The sequence below is a fragment of the Zingiber officinale genome, chromosome 8A, assembly GCF_018446385.1.
Source record: "Zingiber officinale cultivar Zhangliang chromosome 8A, Zo_v1.1, whole genome shotgun sequence".
Lineage (NCBI taxonomy): Eukaryota > Viridiplantae > Streptophyta > Magnoliopsida > Zingiberales > Zingiberaceae > Zingiber > Zingiber officinale.
The window spans coordinates 43057144-43083263 of NC_056000.1; the positions used below are offsets into that span (position 1 = coordinate 43057144).

At 38.4% G+C, this 26120-nt stretch overlaps 3 protein-coding genes across 3 annotated transcripts; all 3 read left to right on the forward strand.

Annotated features, from left to right (window-relative positions):
• The first annotated feature begins 31 nt into the window (after nt 1-31).
• LOC122008688 (protein CURVATURE THYLAKOID 1D, chloroplastic-like) lies at nt 32-3326 on the forward strand. The gene is made up of 5 exons (XM_042564519.1): nt 32-241; nt 374-582; nt 2606-2710; nt 2799-2870; nt 3019-3326. The coding sequence occupies exons 1-5, from the start codon at nt 85-87 to the stop codon at nt 3088-3090; spliced, it is 615 nt and encodes a 204-aa protein (XP_042420453.1). The 5' UTR covers nt 32-84; the 3' UTR covers nt 3091-3326.
• Nucleotides 3327-3809: 483 nt separating this feature from the next.
• Nucleotides 3810-9241, forward strand: LOC122008689 (alternative NAD(P)H-ubiquinone oxidoreductase C1, chloroplastic/mitochondrial-like). Its single transcript, XM_042564520.1, has 11 exons — nt 3810-4094; nt 4535-4725; nt 5061-5156; nt 5509-5575; nt 5677-5863; nt 6156-6249; nt 7063-7278; nt 8136-8537; nt 8609-8685; nt 8870-8973; nt 9074-9241. Exons 1-11 carry the CDS (start codon nt 3923-3925, stop codon nt 9214-9216), a joined length of 1749 nt encoding a protein of 582 aa, XP_042420454.1. The 5' UTR covers nt 3810-3922; the 3' UTR covers nt 9217-9241.
• A 1039-nt stretch (nt 9242-10280) lies between these two features.
• Nucleotides 10281-11495, forward strand: LOC122008690 (tuliposide A-converting enzyme 1, chloroplastic-like). The gene has a single exon (XM_042564521.1). It carries the CDS (start codon nt 10335-10337, stop codon nt 11313-11315), a length of 981 nt encoding a protein of 326 aa, XP_042420455.1. The 5' UTR covers nt 10281-10334; the 3' UTR covers nt 11316-11495.
• The last annotated feature ends 14625 nt before the right edge of the window (nt 11496-26120 follow it).

Below are 26120 nucleotides of genomic sequence, written 5' to 3' on the forward strand. Positions count from 1 at the left end.
ATTTTGCAAAAGTTAAGCAAATGACAGGGCTCGCCCAGATAAAGACAGACAGTCTGTCACGGACACACGCACGCATCAGGCGAAATGGAGCTTTCGTCGGCTCCCCGCAGCCTCCTCTCGCTCCGCCACCTCCACCGACCGCTCGCCGTCGCAGCCCCTTCCCCCCTCCTGCTCCTTCACTCCTCTTGCCCCTTTTCGACCGAGCACCTCCTTTCGTCTCGCTCCTTGGAGCCCAAGCCAGGTTCGTCGCCCTGTCTTGGTCTAATCCCTTTCTTTTCAGGGGTTTAATCTTATTGTTCTTGATGGTGCCTCGGATCGATTTGATAGATCGTTGAAGTACTATAGACTTTCTTGTACTTGACTTTCGATCCAGGATTTCGCAATTCCGGGGCATGTCCGCTGCGGGCCAATGTCTCCGACGAGGTGACATCCACGTCCGACTTGGTGGACGATGATACCACGAAGAAGGCCGAAGGCCCTTCCTTACACATGAACTGGAACTCAGGCTGGAAAGATAATCTGGATGGCAGTGAAGGGGTTAATGAATCTGCTGATAGCCCTCTGTCTAAGCTCAACATCAAGGTACATGTATCAGTTCTAGGGTTCTTGTTTCGTACTGGAGTCGTTGTTTAATTCCTAACTTAACTAGTTCACTATGCCTAATAAATCGGTTAGTGTTAGTGGATCAATGGTATTAACTTTAGGTAGAACGGTAGATGTGTTAGCTTGGCATGCTCGTGGAGCTACGATTTTGTGAAAACAGGCAATGATAGATGCGTATGGAGTCTGATGATACTTTAAATGAGTAGAGTATCGAATCTTGGTAGGAACTTCCATGAAGGCATTCTGCTTATGTCCTGTGTGCCTTTGCCAACTCCAGCTTCAGCATAAGATTGGCCCATGGCCTTCTCTCGTTTTCACCACTGTCTTTGATGCTGCAATGAACCTCCTCTAAAGCATTTAAATCTGATGAAGTATCTAAATACGAATATCAGATTAACTGCAATGAATGAAGAAGCTTTCTTCTTGCTTTTCTGATTATACTTATTCAGTATGGAAAGTGACTAGTATTGTGTACCGCAATTGCTAACATGGGTTAGCAGCAAATATTTGATGTCTTGATGTTAAGAAGCTGTACACATTCTTGTTTTTTAACTGGGTTCCTTTGCAATGAATTGAATGGTTGTTGTCTGAATGAAAACTTCAGAGCCTGTTTTTTCATTTCAGTTTATGTCCTGTCAACAGTTTATCCTCAAAATCACTTTCGCCGTGATATCTCTCAAGATAACAAAGTATTGATTTTTGTGGTATGGTGATAAAGGGTTGCCTCCTTGCTTAAATATGTTTTTGCTTATATAGGTGCCTCATTGCTTTGTGGTGTTGGTCCAGTTTGTGCTTGTGTAGATCAATTCTGGTTTGAGAGATGAAAATATTGAGATCCTAGATCCAAGTAATCTATATCCTTCTGATTTTTCCAAAAGGCCAAAATTGAAAGAAGCACATCAAGACTAAAATATGTTGTTGTTGTTGTTATCTACAATTTGCATGACCTTTTGAATTTCAGAACCTCAGTTAGTGTTTCTTCAATTGGAATGAAGATTTTGTACATTTAAACATACTTCAATTGTAACTTGATAGGGTTTGTACAGACTATATGAAATCCTGGTTCATTATGCTTGACAGTTGCCAGTTGAAATTATTAAATGGATTTTAGTAAGATTTTGATAACATTATATTAAAGAAACAATAAGTTAACAACCATTGTCACGGATCTGTGTGTATCTATATCTTCCATACACATCTTGCTAAATCTTTTACTATATAAAATGACTTGAGGATTTAGGAAATGACATTTGTTGATAATAGAAAGTTAAGGAATCAGGAAATCTTGCTTCTACTATGCTTTGCATTTGGTCAAAGTTTTGGGAACTTGCTAATCATGTTTCCGCTATTTCAAAGGTATGAACTGCAAACAAAACTGACTTCTTCATGCCTCTTGTTTCAAAAATAACCATCTATTTTTCTTGGCCTAAGTTTTATTCAGGGAAAATACAAACTGATGGCACATATTCCAGTCTGCAAAATGCCCTATTTTATGAATCTGACCTTTGGCCTAGACTTTAGAGATAAAAACCATAACACATCTGTTCTTGTGGCATGGTTATTTTAGAAGAATGAATTGCGGAAACCCAGTTGGATGAGAGAACTAATTCATTAATTTGTGAGGCTCAATACTGACTCAAAATGTTTGAGCCCAAGTTATTAGTATCTTACTCATTTAAGCTTATAAAATTTCTTTATTGTCTCATAACCCACTATGTGAGACTAAATCAGTGAGTCATAATTTTCTCCACTTTCGGCTTTAATGTCCCAAAGTTTAAATTCCAACTCATAGCCCATTTTCAACACATTACTATGCTTATGCATAGGATTAGTTTTGCTTTCATATTAATTGTTATAACCCGCTCTTAGATGAGAGTAGATGATATCCTAAGCATAGTAAAAGATTCGAAAATGCTTTGGCCTTGTTTTTTTTTACCTTAAAAATCCTTATACATTCTGTGGTTTGACTAGCTCACACGAATCATTCAATTGTATGATGCAGATGGATGCTGAAGAATCTTATCCCATCCTCTTCTTGGGAGTCGGTTCTCTTGTTGCACTCTGGATTTCGTCTACTGTTATTTCTACACTTGATTCAGTCCCTGTGGTATACTTTCCATTTCAAGTTTAATTGATCAAACTAGTTGCAGTATTACCAGACTTATTCAATTAATCCAAACTGCCTCACGAAACAGGTCCCTAAGGTTCTCGAAGTTATTGGCCTCGGCTTCACCATCTGGTTCACCTCGCGATATCTCATCTTCAAGGTGCAATTTCTTTTCCCTTTAATTTAACCCCTCTTTCCTGCAAATTCTGAAACCAGTTACATAGTTATTGTTCTTGCCATAATAAATCTACAGGAAAACAAGGATGAAATTCTTTTACATAGTTATTGTGTTTTTGATAAATTTTCAGGAAAACAGGGATGAATTTTTCTCGAACCTTCAAGATACCAAGGACAAGATATTAGGCCCTAGTGATGAATGAAAGAATGAGATTGTAATACATGCTTCAACCAATCTGGTGAAATGTTTCTATGGTGGAGTGGATTCGTAGAAGTTTTGATATGCATTTCTTGAGTCTGGATCTTGAAAATGATGGTGAAACAGGGAGAGGGCTTTTATGTTACTAAGTCTCGTTGAACCCCCTCCGAGTGTAAGGGGGCTTTCACCTTTCATGTCGATTTACCTTGTTTCGATCACATCTACTAGTTTTAGCAAACCTGCACAAGTCACTTATATGGTGTTTCTAAAACCAGGATCATTCTAAATGCTTGATGGGGGTGGAATCAATTCCGACAACAGATTTTTGAAAATGTGTGCTTGTTAACATGTGTCAAAAAGATAATTCATTTGTCTCAGCGTCTTCGTCAATCAGTCCTTAGATCAATACGGAGGAGGTAAATAACAAATAATTATTAATCATTAGTGTAAGTGATAAAGTATGCTTTGAGTTTCAACTCTAAGATTTTATGTGATAACATTCAACGTCAAACCATCGCACCGCTCCATACACTATCGATCAAATCAAAATTTCAACTTACAAACACTTCAAAAAACAAAAAACAAAAAAAACAACTCTTCACGTGGGTTGTGAAATTAAGCATGCAAGTCCAATGGGCAATCGAGTAGGCTTCAAGTCCAATAAACAATTAGGCCCGTAAAGATAAAATATGCACACTACTGCTCCAAAAATTGCAATATCAAGAGGAAGCCAAATCTTTTGTAGGTGGTGGGGGTGGCCACATCCCTAGCGTTTCTGCCGCGGGTGGAAGAAGCTCTTCAATCGTCATCCCCATTTCCACTCGTCTTCTGCCGATATGGTCTTGGTTTTGGCTCTCCGACTGCAATCTCCTCCGCCCTTTGCCACCTCGATGAACAGCTCAGCTTGCTGGCGCTTCCCGGTTCTCGTCGGAGGGCCGTCAGTGGTCGGGCCCAGACCTGGTGTTCGGCTGTTCACAAACGACGCCGGTCCCTCAGTACCTTCCAAAGGTCCCCCTTTTGACCTTCGATGCTTGTTGATTCTGGTAGTGTTGAATTACAGTTGTTGTAATGGCTCGAAATGTCGGATGCATGAGTCTTGGAGGTTAGGGCAAAGAGTTGGTAATGGGCTTGAGGCTGTTTACTATAGCTTATGCTCGATTACCAGCGTCCACCTCTTTCGCAGTCTCAGTCTACATACTACAGACGGAAATCTAAGGATGTACTGCCACTGTAACTTAATATCTAAGTTTTTGTTTTATTTGCATCTATTCTGTGTTATGTGTTGTTAGCAATCTATATAGTTTTAGCTTTTTCCATACCACTGTGAAGTAATAGCTGCAATTTTATTGCATTCTGTCAATTTCTTGGATTTCTATTGCTGTCTTGGGAACTATTAATTCTCGGAAAAAAGGGTTTCAATACTTTAGTTGCTTCTCAAATGATTGCAGGACTAAGAGACCATTTCGGGAGATCAGCTTTCGGAATTTCCAAGAGACGTGCAGGTGCTTTGGCGATCTTTGCAGCAACTCACTTGGGGTTCTTCCATAGTACATTATCTGGTGGAAATGGAGTTAAATTCATTGCTCAAGCATCAGGAGGTGAAGCAGCATCTACATCTTATACATGGCCAGAGAAACAGGTCAGTACAACTATACCGGATCGCTTGTCTGTAGGCCCAGAGTCACACACAAACTGTTGCATAAAGCAAATAAAATTAAAAAAAGTTTCTTGGGACATGATTGAGAATAATCAATTTACGATTTTACTCTATTTTAAGGTGTATATTTTTGCCATTACCAGATTGGAGTTGCTTAAACTTGTTTCTTTTTTTTTTTAAAATCTGAGATTAAAAGACCAAAAACAGATCCGAGACTATCAACATTTTACATTCATGTCTCAGACTCAGTTTGATGATGCTTTTCTTTAAATATAGCTGTTTTCCTTCTTCAACTAATTAATATGTTTATCATTCAGAGACCACGAATCTGCATTTTAGGTGGTGGATTTGGGGGACTATACACAGCTCTTAGGTTGGAATCTCTTGTCTGGGCAGATGACAAAAGACCTCAGGTAGGCTTTCAGTTACTAAGTTGTGATGCCTAATGTACTACGAGTGTCTTGATATGGTTACCTTTTTCTTTTATAACTTTTGTTTGTTTGAAGAAACCATACTACTATCCACATTTTAGATGCTAACTATATTGGTTTATCTCAGGACTTTAGACTGGGAAGTTTCTTACTTTTTTCTCGTGCTACATAATATAAGTTTTGACCTTTCAAATATCTGAAGAATTTGGCTATAGAAAAGCCACCTTATGAGAAAGATCATGAGAGGCTTAGAGAGTTGATTATGATGTGTTCATAACTGTGAAAGAATGGGTTGTCTTTTGGTGTTTTTTAATCCCTTAACCTGATGTTTCAGGTTGTGCTAGTAGACCAGTCTGATAGATTTGTTTTCAAGCCGATGCTGTATGAATTGCTATCGGGAGGTATAGATATTGTAGCTCAGATGAAATGATTCTTCTTTATATATATGACACCTAATTTGTGCATCGTTGTGATTCCTCCCTCGATTACTATCATATGACAGAAGTAGATGCATGGGAAGTAGCACCTTTATTTACAGATTTGCTGAAGAGTACCAGCATACAGTTCATCAAAGATAGAGTAAAGTTGTTGCATCCTTCTGATCATTTGAATCAATCTACCCCTGATCGCGGAAGCACATTAGGAGGAACTGTTCATCTTGAAAGTGGAGTTATCATCGAATATGATTGGTATATTAGATTCCTCTGCTATAAATCTCATTTATGGAAAGAAAAATACCATTTTGTTAATCTAAGATTATGCTAAATTAATTATTAGTCCCTTGCTGATCCTTGAAAAAATAACTGTCATCAACACTTATTCTAATCTCTAAGAAGCCTGATTTCATCTTTTAAACAGAAACATTCATTTCAATCTATCTCTTATACTAGTCTGGTGTTGTTGCCGGCATGACTGAATTATTAGTCCTTTGTTCTGTTTATCTCTTGCTGACCCAACATTTCCTTTCTACCGGGCAGCCAGGCTGGTCCTAGCTTTAGGAGCTGAATCTAAATTGGATGTTGTTCCTGGATCTGCTGAATATGCCTTGCCATTCTCAACCTTGGCAGATGCTCATGTAAGCTCCTGGAGGTTTTATGCATGTTACTTCATGTTACATATAGCATTCCAACTTTTTGGTTAATTTATCTATATGTAATATCAACTAGATTAAGGTAATGCTTTGTTCACTCAACAAAGAATAGGTTATACAATGAAGATTTTTTAACACTGTTTAAAGTTGCATTCACAAAAGTAGCAGTTCTTTCTTGGGCTGATGAGTAACTATAATTTCTGACTGGAAACAAAAAATTTCAAATCTTCAAGATGCGGATAAATTTCTAGATTTCTCTGCATCAGATATAGAATAACATCTTAATCAATTGACTTACTCTCCTGTTTGAGTGTTTGTCATTTCTTCTAATTTTTCTGCTTGTTATCTTAGACACCAGGAAAGCAAGGATCATGATGATGTTGTCAACAGAATAATCTTTTTACCATTCTTATGTCATTTGACATGATTATTGCAAGGTAAAACTTAAGCTGACCAAAAAACAAAATGGTACCAACTGCCAATTGGACAATCATCTTCCTGCTCAAGGACAGCCAAATCTGATTTGAAAGTGTTCATCACTATCTTTGTAGGGCCACTTGCTGTATTTATATTAGTGAGTCTTGGCTTCATCCTTGCTCTTATACTTGAAGTCTTGGTTCTCTTATTCTGTCTGACAGTGACACTTAAGTTGATATTTGACATCCTATTGAGTATTGATCACTGATGACAAATCATCCAAATCTGAGTAACATAGTTACATACAATAGATTTTTGTTCATGAATCCTGTTTTTTCTTTGTACATCCTGTATGTAACTTTTTTTCTTTCTGTGCTATAGAAAGTTGATGAACGCTTGAAGAGTTTGGAGAGGAACAGATTTGGAAAGGTTTGTTCTCCCATTTCCGTAGCTATTGTTGGTTGTGGCTACTCAGGAGTGGAGTTAGCTGCTACTATCTCAGAAAGATTAAAGGATAAAGGAATAGTTCAAGCAATTAATGTTGAACCAACCATCTGTCCTAATGCTCCTCCGGGAAATAGAGAAGTTGCACTAAGAGTAAGATTTCCGATCACCTCCTAAATTATTCATCTTTCACTTATTTTTTGGTAGTTCTCTGCATATTACATTTTTTGACTAGTTGAAGAGGCTTACTACTGTCAGTAGCTTTATCAAGCCTAAGATTTGTATTTGTTAAGTGTGGCTAGCTAGTAATGTGTGTGCAATCAAAATTACCTGAACATTTTTGTTTGTCTTATTATGTCCCCAGTCTATGCGGGTTAGCAGTAGTCATCCAATTCTCCTTTTGCTAACTAAAGTCTCTTTCTCTTGGAAAGATTTTACCTTATGGTGAATATCATGAACTGCCCAGTATATTGGAGAATTGGACAACTTGCACAACATTGTGTTCTCGGTCTAGCTTGCCACATGTTTGAGATGAAAATGTTTCGATAAACCACAATCGATAGTACATAGATTTTCTCATCTGGGAGGAGTGGAGTCAATGTGAAGTGGGGTCAATTTACCATACAAAAAATCTGAAACTATGAATAATGAATAGAACGATAGCAAAATTATAATTTGAACTTTAGTCCAATTTTATTTTAGAATTAGGAACTATTTGTGCATCCATGTTTCGTATCAGCTCACAATATACTTTGGGTATTAATAAGCTCTTATGTGATATATTTAAAATCGATATTCCTAACTATATTATCGCTTAAAATGCCTGGTGCACAACTAGAGCCCATCAGATGAAAAGATAAATTTGAACCACATAATATCATTTTTATTACATAAATTTGAAAACGTACTAGTTTCTTCCTCAGAGTGTAAAATGAGTTGTCGCTGACTAGAAGAGTGCCATTGTATTTGCGATTAATTGTAAATAAAACAAGTGTATTTGTATGTTACAGATTCTTCAATCTCGGAATGTCCAGCTTTTCTTGGGATATTTCGTAAGTTGCATAAAAGAGACTTCAAGTTCTGAAGATTTGACTAAGGTGACAGCATCCACAGAAGTAGGCAGTGGTGGTTCAACTGGCGGCGAGAAATTCATTTTAAACCTTCAACCTGCTCAAAGAGGCCTTGGAAATCAAATTCTTGAAGCCGATTTGGTGTTGTGGACAGTAGGGTCTAAACCTCTCATTCCACAGCTGACATCGACTGATTATTACAGTGGAATCCCACTGAATGGAAAGGGACAAGCTGAGACCGATGAAACTCTCCGTGTAAGAGGGCATCCCAGAATATTCGCCATCGGAGATTCATCAGCTCTGAGAGATTCTTCTGGCAAAATACTTCCGGCCACCGCACAAGTACCTGCCATAATCTGTTTTGACTCATCATCTGATAACCAATGATCTACACTCACTGTAAATTTTCTCAGGTTGCTTTTCAGCAAGCGGATTTTACTGGTTGGAATCTCTGGGCTGCCATTAATGGTCGACCTCTGTTACCATTTAGGTTTGTAACTAGTCCAACTTTTATTTTCCGATGAATATAGCTCGCTCGCTTTCGACATAACCATGCACAGAATCACATCTGCATTTAGTTTCCGTTATGTATAGCAAAAAGTGTGGAATATCATACATATACTTGGAGTTCAAAACCAATTCATACAATTCACACTTTTTCCCTTCCTTTTTAGGTTCCAAAACCTGGGTGAGATGATGACTTTGGGAATGAATGATGCTGCCATCTCACCTAGTTTCATTGACGGACTCACCTTGGATGGTCCTCTTGGTCATGCAGGTAAGCATCACTCTCGAATCTTCTCCTTCGTTTGCAGCATTGCCAATAGTCGATGACGATTGAAGCCGCATTCTTCATGTCGGCTCTGCTAACATTGCAGCGAGGAAGATAGCCTACTTGATCCGAATGCCGACCGATGAGCACCGGTTAAAGGTTGGCGTGAGTTGGCTTGCCAAGACTGCCATTGATTCTATTGCCATGCTCCAGAGCAGCATTGCGAAAGCCATTACAGGCTCGTCGTAAACTGAACTATATATATATATATATATATATATATATATATATATATATATATATATATTTGATAATTCAAGTGTTCGAGATTCACTCAATTAATCTGGGAGGTAAACAATCTTACCTTCCTCCTAGTTCACCTATTGGTCCAGTCGGCATGTGTTTTGGGAAAAAAAATTTCTTCTATTCCTTAGTTTTTTTTATGGTTGTCTGGAAGTTGAACTTATGATTTATCTCTTTTAACATAATCGAAAAATAATCTAAAAATGAGTTACGAGGGATGTTTGAAACTAACATAATTAATTTTTACTATAATAATTCACATACCAGGGAGAATTGAGATTTTTAGAATATTTATTCTATTTAAAATCCGAATTTGACCTACTAGTAAAAATTGATTTACTCACCTTCAACATTTCCATCAATCTATTCCTCAACGCTTCACGGAAGAGGTAAATTATAGATAATTATTAATTATTAGTATAAATAATCAAGACATGAAAAAAAGACAGGCTCAATCTTAGTATTAGGTCATCCAACTATGCAAATTGATTCATGTTTATTGTGCATGGTAAATTAAATTAGTTATTAAAACTATATCAAGTTGGAAAGTAATTAGTAGTACTGTAATTCTTAGTTCTAAAATTATGATCTTTTATTTTTTTTATTAAATATAATGTTTATAATTCATATTAAAATTTAACATCTACAATTGATATCGCTCAGCGGTTACAGGTAAATTTGTTTATTAAATAAAAGGCACAAGTTTAATATTTTCCCAAAATTAAAATAAAAAATGGAAGGCATTTCTACTATGTCACTGAATGTCTTACCTACTCTAGCGCCACTACCAAACTAATTAAAAGAGTATTTATTGCCAGCTTCTAGACTGTCTTTTTTTCTCTCAATTATTATTATTTTTTAAACAACAAAAAAATGGAAAATAAATTAATAAAAGAAAAATAACCTTTTGTTTTATCATTTGTTCATATTAGCCTTATGGATTATCCGATAATCTTAAAATAATAATATTATTAATTTGTTTTTTTAAAAACAAAGGTTCACTATAAATTAAACCCTTTCCTCACTGAAACCCCGTCGAGCGTCGAGCCCTTCTTCTTCCAGCTATGGCCGCCGTCACTCCAGTCGAATCCCCCGACGAAATTGCCCTCGATGCTTTTCCATTCCTCCGCATCTACAAGAGCGGCCGCGTCGAGCGTTTCCTCGGCACCGGCGTCGTTCCCGCCGGTGTCGACTCCGCCACCGGCGTCGTCTCCAAGGACGTTCTCGTCGATCCCGCCACCAACCTCTCCGCTCGCCTTTACCTCCCGGGCCACCCCCAGCCCGACCGCACGCTCCCTGTCCTCGTCTACTTTCATGGCGGCGGCTTCGTCATCGAGAGCGCCGCCTCGCCTACCTACCACAACTACCTCAACGCCCTCGTTGCCGCTGCGGGCGTGGTCGCCGTGTCCGTCGAGTACCGCCGTGCGCCCGAGTGCCCACTGCCGGCCGCGTACGATGACTGCTTCGCGGCGCTGCGGTGGGTCGCGTCGCGGCCGGCGGAGGAGCCGTGGCTGGCGGAGGGGCGGGCGGATCTGGGGCGGCTGTTCCTGGCCGGCGACAGCGCCGGGGCCAACATCGTCCACCACGCGGCGCTGCGCGCGGCGGCGGAGGGGCTGGGGCGGGATGAAGCGGCGATCGAGGGTTTGCTGCTGATTCACCCTTTCTTTTGGGGATCGGAGCCGATCGGGTCGGAATCTAGGGCTTCGGCGGACAGAGAGATGATAGATAAACTGTGGCAGTTGGCGTCTCCGGGGACCGACGGGGTGGACGATCCGCTAATCAACCCGGCGGCGAAGGGGGCGGCCAGCCTGGTGGCGCTTCCAGGCCGCCGGGTGGTAGTGGCGGTGGCAGAGAAGGACATGCTGAAGGACAGGGGGCGGGCGTACCACGAACTGCTGAGGCAGAGCGGCTGGAAGGGGGAAGCGCGGCTGGAGGAGGCAGAAGGCCCGGACGCCTCCCATGTCTTCCACCTCATCAACCCCGCCTGCGATATTTCGGCGAACATGTTGAAGACCGTCGCCGCCTTTCTCAACTCCGGCGAGTAGAGGAAACAGGTATCCGTAGCTTTAAGATTCGCACAGAACACAGATCCGTTGCTTTGAGAGCCGTAAAAGAACCTAGATTTCATGCTTTTAATCTTTTAATTAAGCAGTGCAATATCTATTTTAATCTCCCCGAAACAGATTTCAATAAATTTACATTTAAAATATTATTATTATTATTAATTGCTGGTTGAGATAATTAATAGTATTATTAATTTAGTTTCAGAATGATTTTTTCCTGAAAGAAAAAAAAAAAATTACGAATGGTTCAGGATCCGATCAATGTCATTTGCTGTTATTAATTTGACTTTGTTGGTAATTGTACGAATTTGACGTTTGCTTTTATTTAATTTTTAAAATTATTCCCGTGTAACATATTTTAATGATTTTTTTCGCTTGGTAATCATCGCGCTGCTGACCATGATAGGGACATGGCGTGGACTAGTTTTCGAAATTTGCATTTAAATAGTTTGAAATATCTTTGTGGTTATCGAAGTAATTATTTAATGATATTTCATAATAAGGCCCTGAAAAAATGGATAATTAATGCCAGCACATCGAGCTTATAATATTGTATTGTGTTATTATTGGGGCTCCTATAATGCAGGCTCCGTTAAAAAAACAAAAAACTCTTTTCAACAACTTTTTTTTTGTAATGATCCACCCATTTTTTTTCTCAAAAAAAAAAAACATTATCAAATTATAAACGCCATTTTACTATTTTTTAAAAATTGGAAAAAAAAACTTAATCGAAAGAAGAGTTACTTGGATTTGACATGTCTCTCTATTATTAAAAAAATTATTTTTTTTTATGGGTCTCATAGTTTTTATTATATATATTTTTATCTGTCCTTTATATTTTATATTATATATAATTAAATTTTTATAAAATTTAAATTCGCAAATTACTAACCTAAAATAACATTAATAATTTCTCAACACTCATCTCTCTCTTTTAAATATTTTTATTTTTTTTAAACACAAATAAAATAACATTTAATTAAAAAAAAAAACAAACGAACAAACATATAAAACAGAAAACGAAGGAGAGGCCGAGAGGGAACGCCTTCATTCCATCCACGTTACAATGGGAGTTTTAAGCGGATGCTCTTTGGACACCTCCAGTAGGAGCTACGAAAATGTTTGTTTTTTTGGGTCCATGCAATACCACCACGTCAGTACTCGCACTATTTTTTTTTATAAAAAAATCATTATCAAATTATAAACACTTATTAAAATTAAAAAAATATTTGAATAAAAAAAAGGAGCAACACTATTGTGTAAATAAATTTGGCAATTTAGCATAGCGTGCACCCTGTAAATAGAGCAAAAGATACATTATACTTAAGAATATATTCAATTTATTAATTTCTCCATTTTAACACTCAATTATTATTAAATTATTATTGATAAGATATCATGTTTTATTAAGTTGTTAGATTTGATATGATTCCATATCAGATCTAATATATAGGTTTTATCGATTCTTCTTTATTATATTTTAACATATTTGAGAAATCAAAATAAATAATAGATAGCATATTTAAATTTCTTGCAACCTTAAAAATCCACAAAAATTGAAATAAGTGTAATCAGAGTTCTTTAAATTCATCAATGTGTTTAATTTAGTCAAAACTCATTGATCGATTTAGAGACTTAAGATTAAACTCATTTCAGGTCTTGTAGATTTCTAAGATTGTAAGGAGTCCATAGGACCTGAAATGGACAATCTCCGAAGATTGGACCCATTTCAGAACTTGTGGATTTTAATTTTTAACATCTCCAGAGATATTAAAAATTTATCAAAAAATTAGCTAAACCTTAACCCCCGGGCTTGATATGAATGTTTTATGATTTAGTTGATTTTTTTGATAAAATTCTAACACCTCTGACAAAGACGAAAATGCAATAGACGACACCGTTGGACTCCTTGTAACCTCATAAATCCATAGAACCTGAATTGATTGCAATCTGAGGTCTCTTGGTCTATTAATGGATTTTGATCAAAACTCACTAATGGACCTAGATAAGTCCGATTGAGCGCATTTCAAGTCCTGTGAATTTATGAGATAGCAAGGAGTTTAATGATGTCATCCATTACATATTTCGACTTCTCCGGAGTGTTGATTCATTAAGATGCTAGAGGGGGTGAATAGTATTCGTTGCTTTTTTGGAAATCATGAGAAGACATAGTGGAAATGATCAAAGTATCAGAAAAGTGAAAGCTATCACAAGTGATTTTACTTGATCCGGAGCGTTCGACGACTCCTACTCCAAAGCCCGCACTTACTGAGTGCTTTCATTGGGCAATCGCTATAATCATGAAAGTAATTACAAAATTTTAAGTACAATTGCAGGAATTAAATTATACCGATAATACAACTTGAAAAACTTGAGCATAGATTGTCGGAGCAGTTTTTTGGTATCCCGAAGATCTTTTTGAAGCAGTGCGCAAGTATGAAGTTTTTAGCAATTGTTGTTCTAAAGCTGCTAGCCGAAGCCTCCTTTTATAGCCCCATCTCGACGCCTGGAGCCCCTCCTGGGTGCTTGGACAATGCTGACGTGGTGAGCTCTTGTTGAAACTTCATCCTCGAAGTTTATCCACCTTCGGGTGCCTGGACTTTCTCCGAGCACTTGTACAGTAGACGTGGATCGGTGAGTAGTCATGTACCAACTTAGCTTCTGGATGAATTTTTTTAGTTCGGGCACTTGGACCAACTCCGAGTGCCTAAACCACCTGGGTGCCTGGCTAGGCTCCCGTCTAGGCGAAACTAGTTCAGGCTCCCAGATCAACTTTGGGCACCCAGAGACCAGACACCTAGACACCTCTTTTTCACCCTTGTCTTTCCCATAAAAAATAATTAGTCCAGGCAACCATAATATGTTTATCCTGCAAAATAAAGTTAGCACAATAAGAAAATTGTATTAATTAGATTATGTCTCATCGAGATCATGATCTAGTCAAGGTCTCAGCTTAAGTTTCTCAAATGGACCTAAGTTGGGCTGACGCCTATTGTTCTCTCAATCGAGAGCACGTCCTCACTGGATCTATCCTCTGTAGGACCGTAAATACGTTAGAGGAGGGGAGGGGTGAATAGCATTTTTCAAAAATCGACAGCGAATTATGCAGTGAAAGAAGAAAGAAAATCATATGTTAATACAAGTAGTTTTACTTGGTTTGGAGCCTTTGACGACTCCTACTCCAAGGTCTACACTTGTCAAATGCTTTCGTTGGACAATCACTATCAGTTCATAAAAATATTACAAAAGTTGAGTGTCGGAACTAAAAATAACAAAGTTACCGACAAATAGAAAGAAAAAATGAAGTCTCTCGTTCTTCGAACTTCGGAGCAGCATTTCAGTGTCGTTGGAGTCTTTTCGAAGCAACACTTGAATATAAAAGATGTAATTGTTGATGTTCTGAAGCTGCTAATTGAAGGCCCTTATATAGGCCCATTTCGGGCGCATGGAGCCCCTCGGGTGTTTGGACCATGTCTGTCGACGTGGCTCGGCCAGTCAACGTACTCCAACTCAGCTCTTGAATAAGTTTTCAAGTCTAGGCGCTTGGACCGACTCCGGGCGCTCGGACCGCCCGGGTGCCCATGGCACCTGCTGGGGCGAGCTAGTTCGAGCGCTCAGACCAGCTCCGGGGTCCGGACTATAGGCCCAAATCCCTTCTTGGCGTCCGGACTCATCTTTTTCTAACCTTCTTCCCTACAAAAAAGAGTTAGTCCTGGACAGCAAAAATAAGTATATCCTGCAAAATAGAGTTAGCCCAATTTAGTAAAATAGTAGTAATTAGATCATGTCTCCCCGAGACTATGATCTAGTTAGGGTCTCAACTTAGGTTTGCCAAATGGACCTATGCCGGACCGACACCTACAGTTCCCTCAATGGGGAATGCATTCTCACTGGATCTCTCCTCAAGTTTCTTACCTTCACTTACCACTTGCAGTCAGTTGACTTAGCTTTGACTCACCAGGTCTTCCCGTCAGTTGTCAGGTCCCCAGACCTAATTGGGCTTTGGCCGGTTGTCAGGTCCCGCGGACCCAGTCAGACTTCCTACCAGATATCGGGTCTCGCGGATCTATCTGAACTTCGCACCAACTATCAGGTCCCGCAGACCTAGCTAGATTTCAGCCTGGTGTAAGGTCCTTCAAACCAGTCAACTCCTGTATACTTGGTAAAAAGATTAGACAAACAACACATCTAACTTTAACCTATGTGCCCCCCTTTTTTATGTAATGACAAGTTGGGTTAAAGTTAGAAGAAAATATAATTAAGGAAGTATTAAAAATTGAGTAAAGTGAATTAACATGATTTGATTTTTCTAATCTATCCCACTATCCCTCCCCCTTTGATATACATCAAAAAATTAATACTATGCATCAAGCAAAAATAATAGCAATTCGATCAAGGAGTTGGTCTATTTACCAAACTACAGCTAGATTTTGAACAACTTGACAAAGGTAAAAGCTCAGGTTTATTGGAGGGAAGAATAAATGTTTTCAAGAAAATTTTACAAGGTTTTTTCAAATAATTTAGTAAAATAATTTACACAATGGTATTCAAAAGATTTTATATAATGACTTGGTAAAAATATTGTTAAAGAAATTATCATAAAAATTTGAAAGGAGTTTCAAAATTTTGGAAATATTTTTTAAATGTTCAAATAATTCAAAAACATTTTCAAAGATATTTTTGCAAGAATATCCACACGTAGAGTTTGAAGCTAATTTTAAGCAGAGTAATTTTTCAAAAGATTCTAAAGATATTTATCAAAGATATTTTAAAAATATTTTTAAGAAAACTTTCAAAGAAGTTTTTAAGAAAAAAATAATTTTAAAATATGGTTTTGAAAACGGACTTTTCAGATGATGCAAGTATTTAAAACACTTTTCAAGGTTATTTTGAACTATATATATTAAAAACTTTAAACAACATACATTAAAAAAAACTTTTTGAAAATATGATACTTTTAAAAATAGTTTCAGATACCCTTGCCTGAAACTGATATTTTTATTGAATAATTAAAGGAAAAATAGAAGTAATTGTAAGTGTAATAAGATAAAAGAACTAAAACATCTAATAACCATAGTGAGCATAAACTATTGAAATAGTTAACCTAATATGATAAAAGAAATATCCAGAGTGAACACTAAATAACATCAGTCAGATAAACTAGAAGCTGGTCTACTGAGAAGACAAGGAAGAGGAGTCACAGCCCAAGGATCATAACAGGTCCATCAACTCAGTATGACAAGTCTGCTCATCTCGAAGACTAGAGACGTCCTATCAAAGGCCGGAGACCTCCCGTTGAAGACTCGTCATGGATCCCTCAAGTCTGATAACTCCATCGTCTAACGTACGAGGGACTGGAGGTGCGGGCAGCCCAAAAAGATCAGCGATGTACTCATCTATCTCTGCCTCCTCTCCTGGAGCTGGATCAGGCTGATCCTGTGTCGTGAGATCAGGCTAGGGCTGGGCTGCCGGATCAAGTGGAGGCTGGGCGACTGGGTCAAGCTGATGCTGGGCCTCTCTCCTCCAAGATAGGACACCCTCATTATTTATATGTACACTAGCTAAAATGAAGTTCCTAGCACCTACTATATTAAACTCATTTAGGGCTTTGACATCACCCGTGGTGAATCAATATCCAATGAGGCTATGTAGGCAGTCAAAATGTGGCAATAGGACATATGAACTCATCGACTAGTGGTAATACCTTATAAGTAGATGATGATATGAAATATGTGCAAACTAATATATATGTCTAATTTATAACATAATGCATAAAGGAGAAATGAATGAAAAGGACGTATCATCGCTATGTCACGAGTGGTCAGAGGCAAAATGCATGTGACTAAAACCCTATAAAGGGCATAGTCCGGTACTCTAAGGGCGACTGATCAAAACAAGTTCATAGTCGATACACACCGACCCCCCAAAAAATATGAAAGATCGTATCGAGCATGATATGCGAGTAGCAATTGCTAAATGGTGGATCCCGAGGGGGGTATCACTGGAAGGGGCATGCAGATGGTCGTAATCCTAAAAAGTCCTAGATGATAGTATGAGATAACGTAAAATCCGTGTTAGGGTTGATTAATGCTAGAGGGGGGAGGGGTGAATAGCTCGCCGCACTTCGGTTGCTTGCTTTGATGATGTTATTGCAGCGGAAAACACTCAAGCAACTCTTACAATACTAACACAAGGGATTTACTTGGTATCTACCTCAAGAAGAGGTGACTAATCCATGGATCCACACACAACACGCTCTCTACTATGAAAAATATTCCTTCTCGGTAACTACCGAATGTGGAGAAACCTCGTACAAGACTCACACAACAAGATACAACACACGCAAGAAGGAAATACAAGTGTACAAAAGAAAAACCTCTCCTTGCTTGACCTTGTTGTTGAAGAACGCCTCTTGAACCTTGGAAGTGCAACAACACTTGTCCCCAAGAGTTTCCAAGAACTGGCGGTGATTGTTGGAGAAGATCATGTGAGCTTAAGAAGAAGAGGATTTACAGTGTTTGAACACTTCATCGCCTTTATATCTGCGCTTCTAGGGCTTCCAATCAATTGGGGGCTCCTCCCAATCGATTGCCACATCAGATTCCAGTGATCTCGGTCGTCCAAAACCTACATCCTGTGCAATGATCGTATCCCAATTGATTGGCCAATCGATTGGGGAGGCTTGAATCGATCAGCTGATCAATTCAGAGCACCTTTGTACTCTTCGCTGGAAAAGCCTGAATCGATCAGCCGATCAATTCAGCTTTCTAGCGTCACACGCGATTTCCAGCCCCTAATCAATCGACTTCTGTTTGCACGATAAACACCCCCAATCGATCGACCGATTAATTGGGTTGCTGTATATCACAGCATTCTCCCAATCGATCGGCTGATCAATTGGACTTTGGTCCAATCTATCGGCTGATCGATTGACCGCCCTTGACTTGCTTAACTCAAGCTCAAGGGTCCCCAAATCCAACATCTGGTTAACCCTGACCTGTTGGAACTCCTCGTGCCTAGCATCTGGTCAACCTTGACCTGCAGGGACTTCTTCACCAAGTGTCTAGTCAATCCTTTGACCCACTTGAACTTTTCTCCTCGTGCCAAGTGTCCGGTCAACCTTGACCCACTTGGACTTGTCGTCTTGTGCCGAGTGTCCAGTCCTTCATGACCCATTTGGACTTCCGCCAGATGTTTGGTCATCCTTGACCCATCTAGATTTCCTCGTGCCAAGTATCCGGTCAATCCTTTGACCTACTTGGGCTTCACAACGTCAGGTGTCCAGTCAATCTTAATCCACCTGGATCTCCACATGTCTGACTTCACTCACCAGGTCTTTCCATCTGCCTAGCTTCACTCACTAGGACTTTTCATCTACCTGGCTTCACTCGTCAATACTTTCCATCTGCCTAGCTTCACTCACAGGACTTTCACCTAGCTTCACTTACTAGGATTTTCCCATTGCTCGGCTTCACTCACCGAGACTTTCCATCTGCCTAGCTTCACTCACTAGGTCTTTCACCTAACTTAACTCATCAGGATTTTCCAACTGCCTAGCTGCACTCACTATGTCTTTCACCTAGCTTCACTCACCAGGATTTTTCAACTGCCTAGTTTCACTCACTAGGTCTTTCATCTGGTTTCACTCACCAGGATTTTCCAATTGCATAGTTTCACTCACTAGGTCTTTCACCTAGCTTCACTCATCAGAATTTCCAACTGTCTGACTTCACTTACCAAGACTTCCCCTTGCCTAACCTTCAGTTAGGACTTTCCGAATCAAGTATCCGGTCAATCCATTGACCTACTTGACTTTTTTTCACATCAGACTTGTCAAATCTTGACCAGAGGAGAATTGCTCCAACAACTCCACAATCGAATGATTGCTCCTGCAATTTCCATATATTGTCAAACATTGAAATCCAAACATTAATATTTAAGCTTGAGCCAACTCAAACTTAGTCAACCTGACCCAAGGGATATTGCACCAATAATCTCCCCCAGCTTTTTGATTTTTGATAATACCTTTAACTTAATCAAGCTTTCCCAATCAAAATCAGTCTTTTCAATCGGTTGGGTTAGGACTCAATAGATTGCCACTTGCTCAATTGATCATCTGATCAATTTTGCGAGCTTCTGTTCGCTTAAAATGCCTCTGAATCGATTGTCCGATCGATCCAAGCATGAGTGAATCGATCGATTGATCGATTCCGTGAGTCTCTGCTCATGAGAAAACTCTATCTCAATCGATCGGCCGATCGATCGAGACACTCCAATAGATCGGGTGATTGATTGAAGCTCTGATTTCTTGAAAGTGAATTTCAGTGAAATTCAGAAATACTTCAAACATTTTACAAAATTTTAAAAATCATGAAAACTCTTGTATGTATTATTTAGGGTATATACTATCAAAGAAAAATAGTTTTCTAATAAAATCCATCTTATTTTCAAAGACTGACACAAAACTTGAAAACTCTTGAAAACTTTACTATCAAAAGATAGCCTTCATCAAGATTTTCTAAAGTATATTTAAAATGATTTTCAAAACCAATTTCCAACCATGTTCTTTGGGCTCAATGCACTTGGATTGTACATTAGCTTTTTCAATGATTGAGTACACATAAATATGTGTTTTGATGAAATCAAAACTCAAATAGATGCACTAAATCAACATCTTAAGTCTTGTTCATCATCCTAACATCTCACTTGTATATAATGTACACTAACACACATACAAGTCACCTTATAGTCTTTGTGAGATGTAGATTTTGGTTTTGCCCTAAACTAGGGACCATGTATATCTATTTGGGCATTTTAGAAATTTGAACATCTACCTAGGATGTCACTTGTTAGTAAATACCACTGCCCTTAATTATAAGGAAATTAAAATAATGCATGATGAGTTATGACATACATCAAAAAGAAATAATTTTTAAAAGAAAATATACTATTGTTACATGATGTATGTATGACATGACATGATATTTTTATTTTTTTTCATAATAAGCATGAATGCAAAAAATGATATCATAACATATGATGGGCAAATAATCATGAAATTTAACATAAATAAAATATACTTAGATATTCTATCTAAGTATCCTTAATCCTTAGCTAAACCTAAAATTGATCTTAGATTTACCCTCATTTTCTTAAGAAAATGTCAAAACCCAACTTGACATTTCTTTTACTCTTGATTTGTTGTGCCAAATAAAATTAAGTCCAATTTCTCAAATTTTGGCACATTTTCTTCTTCCAAAGAGTAATCAATTAATCTTATCATTTTCAAAAGTTAACAAAACCCTTGAAAACACATCCAAGTGTCAACTTCATCAAGATTGGGTTAACCACCCTAACCAATTTAGAGTTGACACTCTCTAAACTCATCTAGGATATAGAGAATATGCTCCTCAGAACCCAAAACCTATTGGTGCTCCTTGGATACTCTAGGTACTTACTAGGGATAACCTCCCTAAATACCTTCCTAATGACCTTTTTAAGCTTCTTAGAAGTCTCGGTCACTTTCTCTAGATCAACTCTAGGGATAGTGTTGGTACGATTAGCACTAACGATCTAACTCAGGTTTTGATGAATGACAAAATAAGTTAAGTTAGTTTTGTTGTGATCTAACACTTTGACTGAGTGTGAAGGAGAAATCCAGCTAAGTCGACGGGCCGATCGGATAGCTGGTGCGAAGCCCAGCTAAGTCGATGGGCTGACCGGATAGCTAACATGAAGTCTAGATAGGTCGACGGGCTATCTAGCATGAAGCCCAGCTAGGTCGACGAGCCGACCGGATAGGTAGCATGAAGTCCAGCTTAGTTAATGGGCCGACTGGATAGTTGGTTGGAAGTCCAGACAAGTCGACGGACTAACCGAATGTCCGACAAACGGTAAGTGAAGGTAACTCACTGGAGGAGAGTAACTGTAAGGATGCGTCCTAATTAAGGGACAGTAGGCGTCGGTCTAGTTTAGTTCTATTTGGGATTCCTAGACTGAGACCTTGACTAGTTCCTAGTCCTAGGAGTACAGGAACTAATTATTCTATTTTTTATATTGTGCTAACACTTGTCTTGCAGGATATTTTGGACTAACACATTTGTTGCAGGACAAGAAAGCAAGCAAAGAAGCAAAATTGCCTTCGGATGAACAATACCCGAAGGCGCTTCTATGGTTATGTAAGGCGCCTCGGTACTGTTCATAGAAGGCGCCTTCCAAGGCTATGGAAGACGCCTTTCACTGGATAAAATTTGGATGAAGTCTTGGATAAGCACCGATCACTTTGGGATTGATTTTGCCTCATTGGAGGTGTCTTTCAAGCCTTTTATAAGGCAGTTTCGAGGACGCATTGGAATAACAACGACATACAAGCTACCGTGCGTTCATTCAAGCTTCTGACTGATCCCGATTGCTGTTACGACCCTACTATGAAGCTGCTGAGCCCAACAACTGATTAGAGGAGTTCCGATTGCGCTCGGCAGACAGACATCAACACAAGAAGAGCTCTCATTTCGATCCATAAAAGTGTTGGTAACCTTTTGTACTTAATTACTATAAAAGGGCAAGTGCAGTGCGCTGTACTCGATTCTCTCTTCCGGGGGTACCGGAAGAGGTTTTTTAGTGAATTTCCCATCGATAGGTCCGCGAGACTTAGGTCTTGGAGTAGGAGTCGCTGAAGGCTCCGAACCAAGTAAAAACCACTCGTGTTTTTCTGATGCTTTCTTTCTTTCTTTCCGTTGCGTACTCTGCTTTTGATTTTTAAAAGAAAACAAGTTTTAAAAACCATGTGATTCACCCCCCCTCTCACGTGCATCATGATCCAATAGATAGCTTCCCTTGTGACCTTCTTGGTGACTTTCTTTGACTTCTTAGAAGTCTTAGTCACATTAGTCTTTCCAAAAAATACTCCTAGGGCTAAGTTCCCTTGTAATTTTTACTTGACCACTAGATCTAGGGTTGGTTTCATAGCTATATGGAATCCTATGATAAGATGTCACATCCTTTTTAGCCTTAGATTTGTACCCCCCAAACCTCTATGGCAATAGGATGACTTTTGTGTTCCTAAACTTAGGTTATGCTCATTTTGACCCTTAAAAATATTTTCCATTTTCTTTAGGGTATTTTCTAATTTATCAAGCCTTGATCTCAAGGCTTGGTTTTTCAACCTTAAATCCTTATATTTTGATTTTCTTGATTCCTATAAGTAACTTTTGTTTTAGGTCTATATCTAAAATCCTTAGAGTTATTGCCTAATTTGTTATCTATTTTTCTAGCCTTAGATTGAGTGGTTTTAACATGATAGACAACATAATTTTCTCTAATTCTATCATGCTTCCTATTTTCAAGATAAATAACATTAAAATGATATAAATTTGAACTAGCATGCTTTTTATCATTACTTAAAGGGATAGACTCAATAAATGATACCTTGAGTTTGCTCTTGAGAGCTCCTCCTTGACTTGAGCTTCCTCCCTTGATTTTGACCGGTTTCTTCCCTTTTGGACATTGACTATGGTAATGTTCTCTTTGATTACACAAGAAGCACACTATGTGCTCTTTGCTATTCTTTGTCATGGGGGCGATCTCTTTGGGCTTCTCCTTGCCCTTAGGTATCACTTGGTCCTTCTTATTGGCCAATTTGGGGCACTTACTCTTATAGTACCCATGTTCCCTACACTCAAAACAAATGATATGATTTTTATTATTAACAATTGAAATTATTATACCTTTGCTTGTAGGGGTAGCACATGATCCTCTACTTGATTTTTCTTGACTTATGGAGGTGACACCATCTTCTTCTCCATTTGACCTGGAAGTAGAAGCCTCTTCTTTCTCCAGTGTTAATGAATGATGCTCCCCCTCAATTCTAGAGGTAGAGGCCTCTTCATCTTCATCCCCTTACACATGAAACAAAGAGTATGCTCCCTCTTTGCTCTTTTGGTTGCACTCCTTTGAGGATGAAGATTCTTGAACTTCTTCTTCGGAAATTGAGTATCTCTCAACTTCAGAGCCCTCTTCCTCTTGGTCTTGCTCCAATGAGTCGCCCTCTTTGGATTTCTCTTGATTTGGTGCAGTGGAGGGTTCTTCATAAAGCTTGGCCAATTTACTCTATAGTTCATTTGCATCCTTGTATTCTCCAATTTTGCAAATGATTGTGTTTGGCAATAGACTAACCAATAATTTGGTTACCTTGTCATTCGCCTTACACCTTTAAATTTTCTCATTGCTCCATTTGCTTTTCTTGAGAATTTTGTCCTTTGAATCTTTTGGAGCTTTAAAGTCTTCCATTAGAGCAAACCATTGCTCTATCTCCATCATAAAGAAATGTTTGATTATTGATTTCTAATAATCAAAGCTTGCCATTGTGAATGGTGGAGGCACCCTTGTGTCGTATCCAAGTCCATCTTAGAATTCCATTTGAAGTTGAGACTTTTTGAAGTCTTTGACGTTGTTGAAATTTGCTTCAACTTCTTCTCCCTCTAGCTTGTTACCCTTTCCGACAGTGATTCCGGTGAAGAGTGACCTCACTCTAATACCACTTATTAGGGTCGATTGATGCTAGAGGAGGGGGGGGGGGGGGGGGAATAGTGTTGGTTGCTATACGGAATATCGTACCAGTTCCCTTGTACAAAAATTTTGTATAAGTCCTGAACCTTTCCTAACAACCTATTGTGTTCTTTAGAAATTAAATTTGGAATCGTAAACAGAACTTAATATTATTGATTCCAAATTCAACTTATATGTTCTTAGAGGTTTAGACTTGGATCTCAAACGATGCTTAACATTATTAATCCAAATCCACCTATGTTACAAATTTAATTAAATATTTATTTAAGAGATCGGCTCCCAGGTCAAACATGGCAAGGCACTAGGCCTTCTTGGGTATGGGATCATCCACCACTGTCTCGACAAAGCCTTTCAAAGAAATTCAATATTTAACCTCCTTATAGTAACCCTAGGTTTAACCATTAAGAACAATCGAATCACAAGATCGAAAAACAAAAGAAACACAAATTCAAATCACAAATCTGAAACCTAGAATCATTAGCCTCTTGTGTTTGGTATTTCAAGATCTAAACAAAAGGATGCACTAGTTATGATGCGGAAACTAATAACTAGTTATACCTTTTGTAGCTTATAAACCTCATGATCTTCTATCGTATTCTTCTTCTTATCTCGGACGTCGTGTGGGCAACGATCTACCGAGATGAGAATCCACCCAAGCCTCCTTTTCCTTGCAAGTTTTGGCCACCAAGAATCTCCTAGAGATGAAGGTCTTCGGCCACCAACCAAGCTCTAAGGGATGCAAAGAAACAAAGTCTCCTTTCTTTACTTCTTCTCTAAGCAAAATCCGGCCACCAAGAGTCTCCTAGAGAGTTGATGCCGCCGGCCAAAGAAGAAGAAAAGGAGGAGAGGAAGAGGGTCGGCCACACCAAGGAAGAGAGGAGAGGAAATAATAGATGTGTTGTTGTGAGGTGAGGCACCTCTACCCTCTCTTTTATATTCCTTGGTCTTGGCAAATAAGGAAAGTTTTATAATTAAAACTTCCTTATATTCCTTGCCAATGTATCAAAAGGAAAATTTAATTAAAAATTTCCTTTTAATCCTCTAATGGCCGGCCACCTCATTGTCCTCCAAACAAGGAAAGTTTTAAACAAAAATTAAAACTTTCTAATTTGTTTCCGAAAATTTTTAAAATAAAAATTTCTCTTTTAAAAATTTCCTTCATGGTTGGTTATAAAAGGAAACTTTTATAAATTAAAATCTTTCTATTAAAACATGTGAATGATTACAAAAAGGAAAGTTTTCTCTAAAATTAAAATATTCCTTTTAACTACAAATAAAGAAAGATATCAAATCTTTCTTTTAATCTTTTGTAGAAAGCTATAAAAGGAAAGATTTATAATTTTTAAAACTCTCTTTTAAAACATGGCTTCCACATAAGAAAAGATTTTAAAAATAAAATCCCTTTTATTTTATTGTGGCCAACCACCTAAGCTTGGGTTCAAGCTAGGGTCGGCCACCATCTCACCTTGGTTTGACCGACCCTAGCTTGGGCTCCAAGCTAGGCTTAGCCGGCCATCTTAAGGTGGGTAAGAAGGTGGGTATGAGTGAGTATAAGACTTTATAAATAAGAGGCTATGATAGGGACTGAGAGGAGGAATTGGTTTTGGTCTCCCGATAAACTTGAGCTTCCCGTGTTCGCCCCGAACACCCAACTCGAATTCATCAATAATAACTCATACCAGGGGCGGAACTAGGCCCCTTATAACAGGTGGGGCAATGAATGTCATTGTTGATTATGAAGTTGATGAGCTTTTGATCCTTAATGATCTGATACAAATATAAACAGAAGTTACACTAATGAGCATAGAAAATTTTGATAAATTTGTACAATATCATAAAAGACAGTTACTCAGAAAAGATGAAGCATTATTCACCAGGTCATAGTACAATTATGCATCTTAATTGATTAAGCAACTAAACCCACATGAAGATTTGGTTCTTTGTATCACACAATGTAAAATAGCAATTCTGAACCTCAAAATAGAATTTGTTAACCAATTTGGTGATGGATATGAATCTAATAAATTCAATTGGGAAAGAATTGGACAAAGTAAGCTAGTTATATAGTGGTAAAAACTAAGTAAATAAGCTAGTTGGGAAATTTCTGACCTTGAACATCTTTTGTAAGAATTTGCATATAACGGAAGATAAATAGCTTTGCATGTGATTCTATTAGATACAGAAGGTAAGTTAAAGAAAAGAAGGAAGCACCTTAATAAC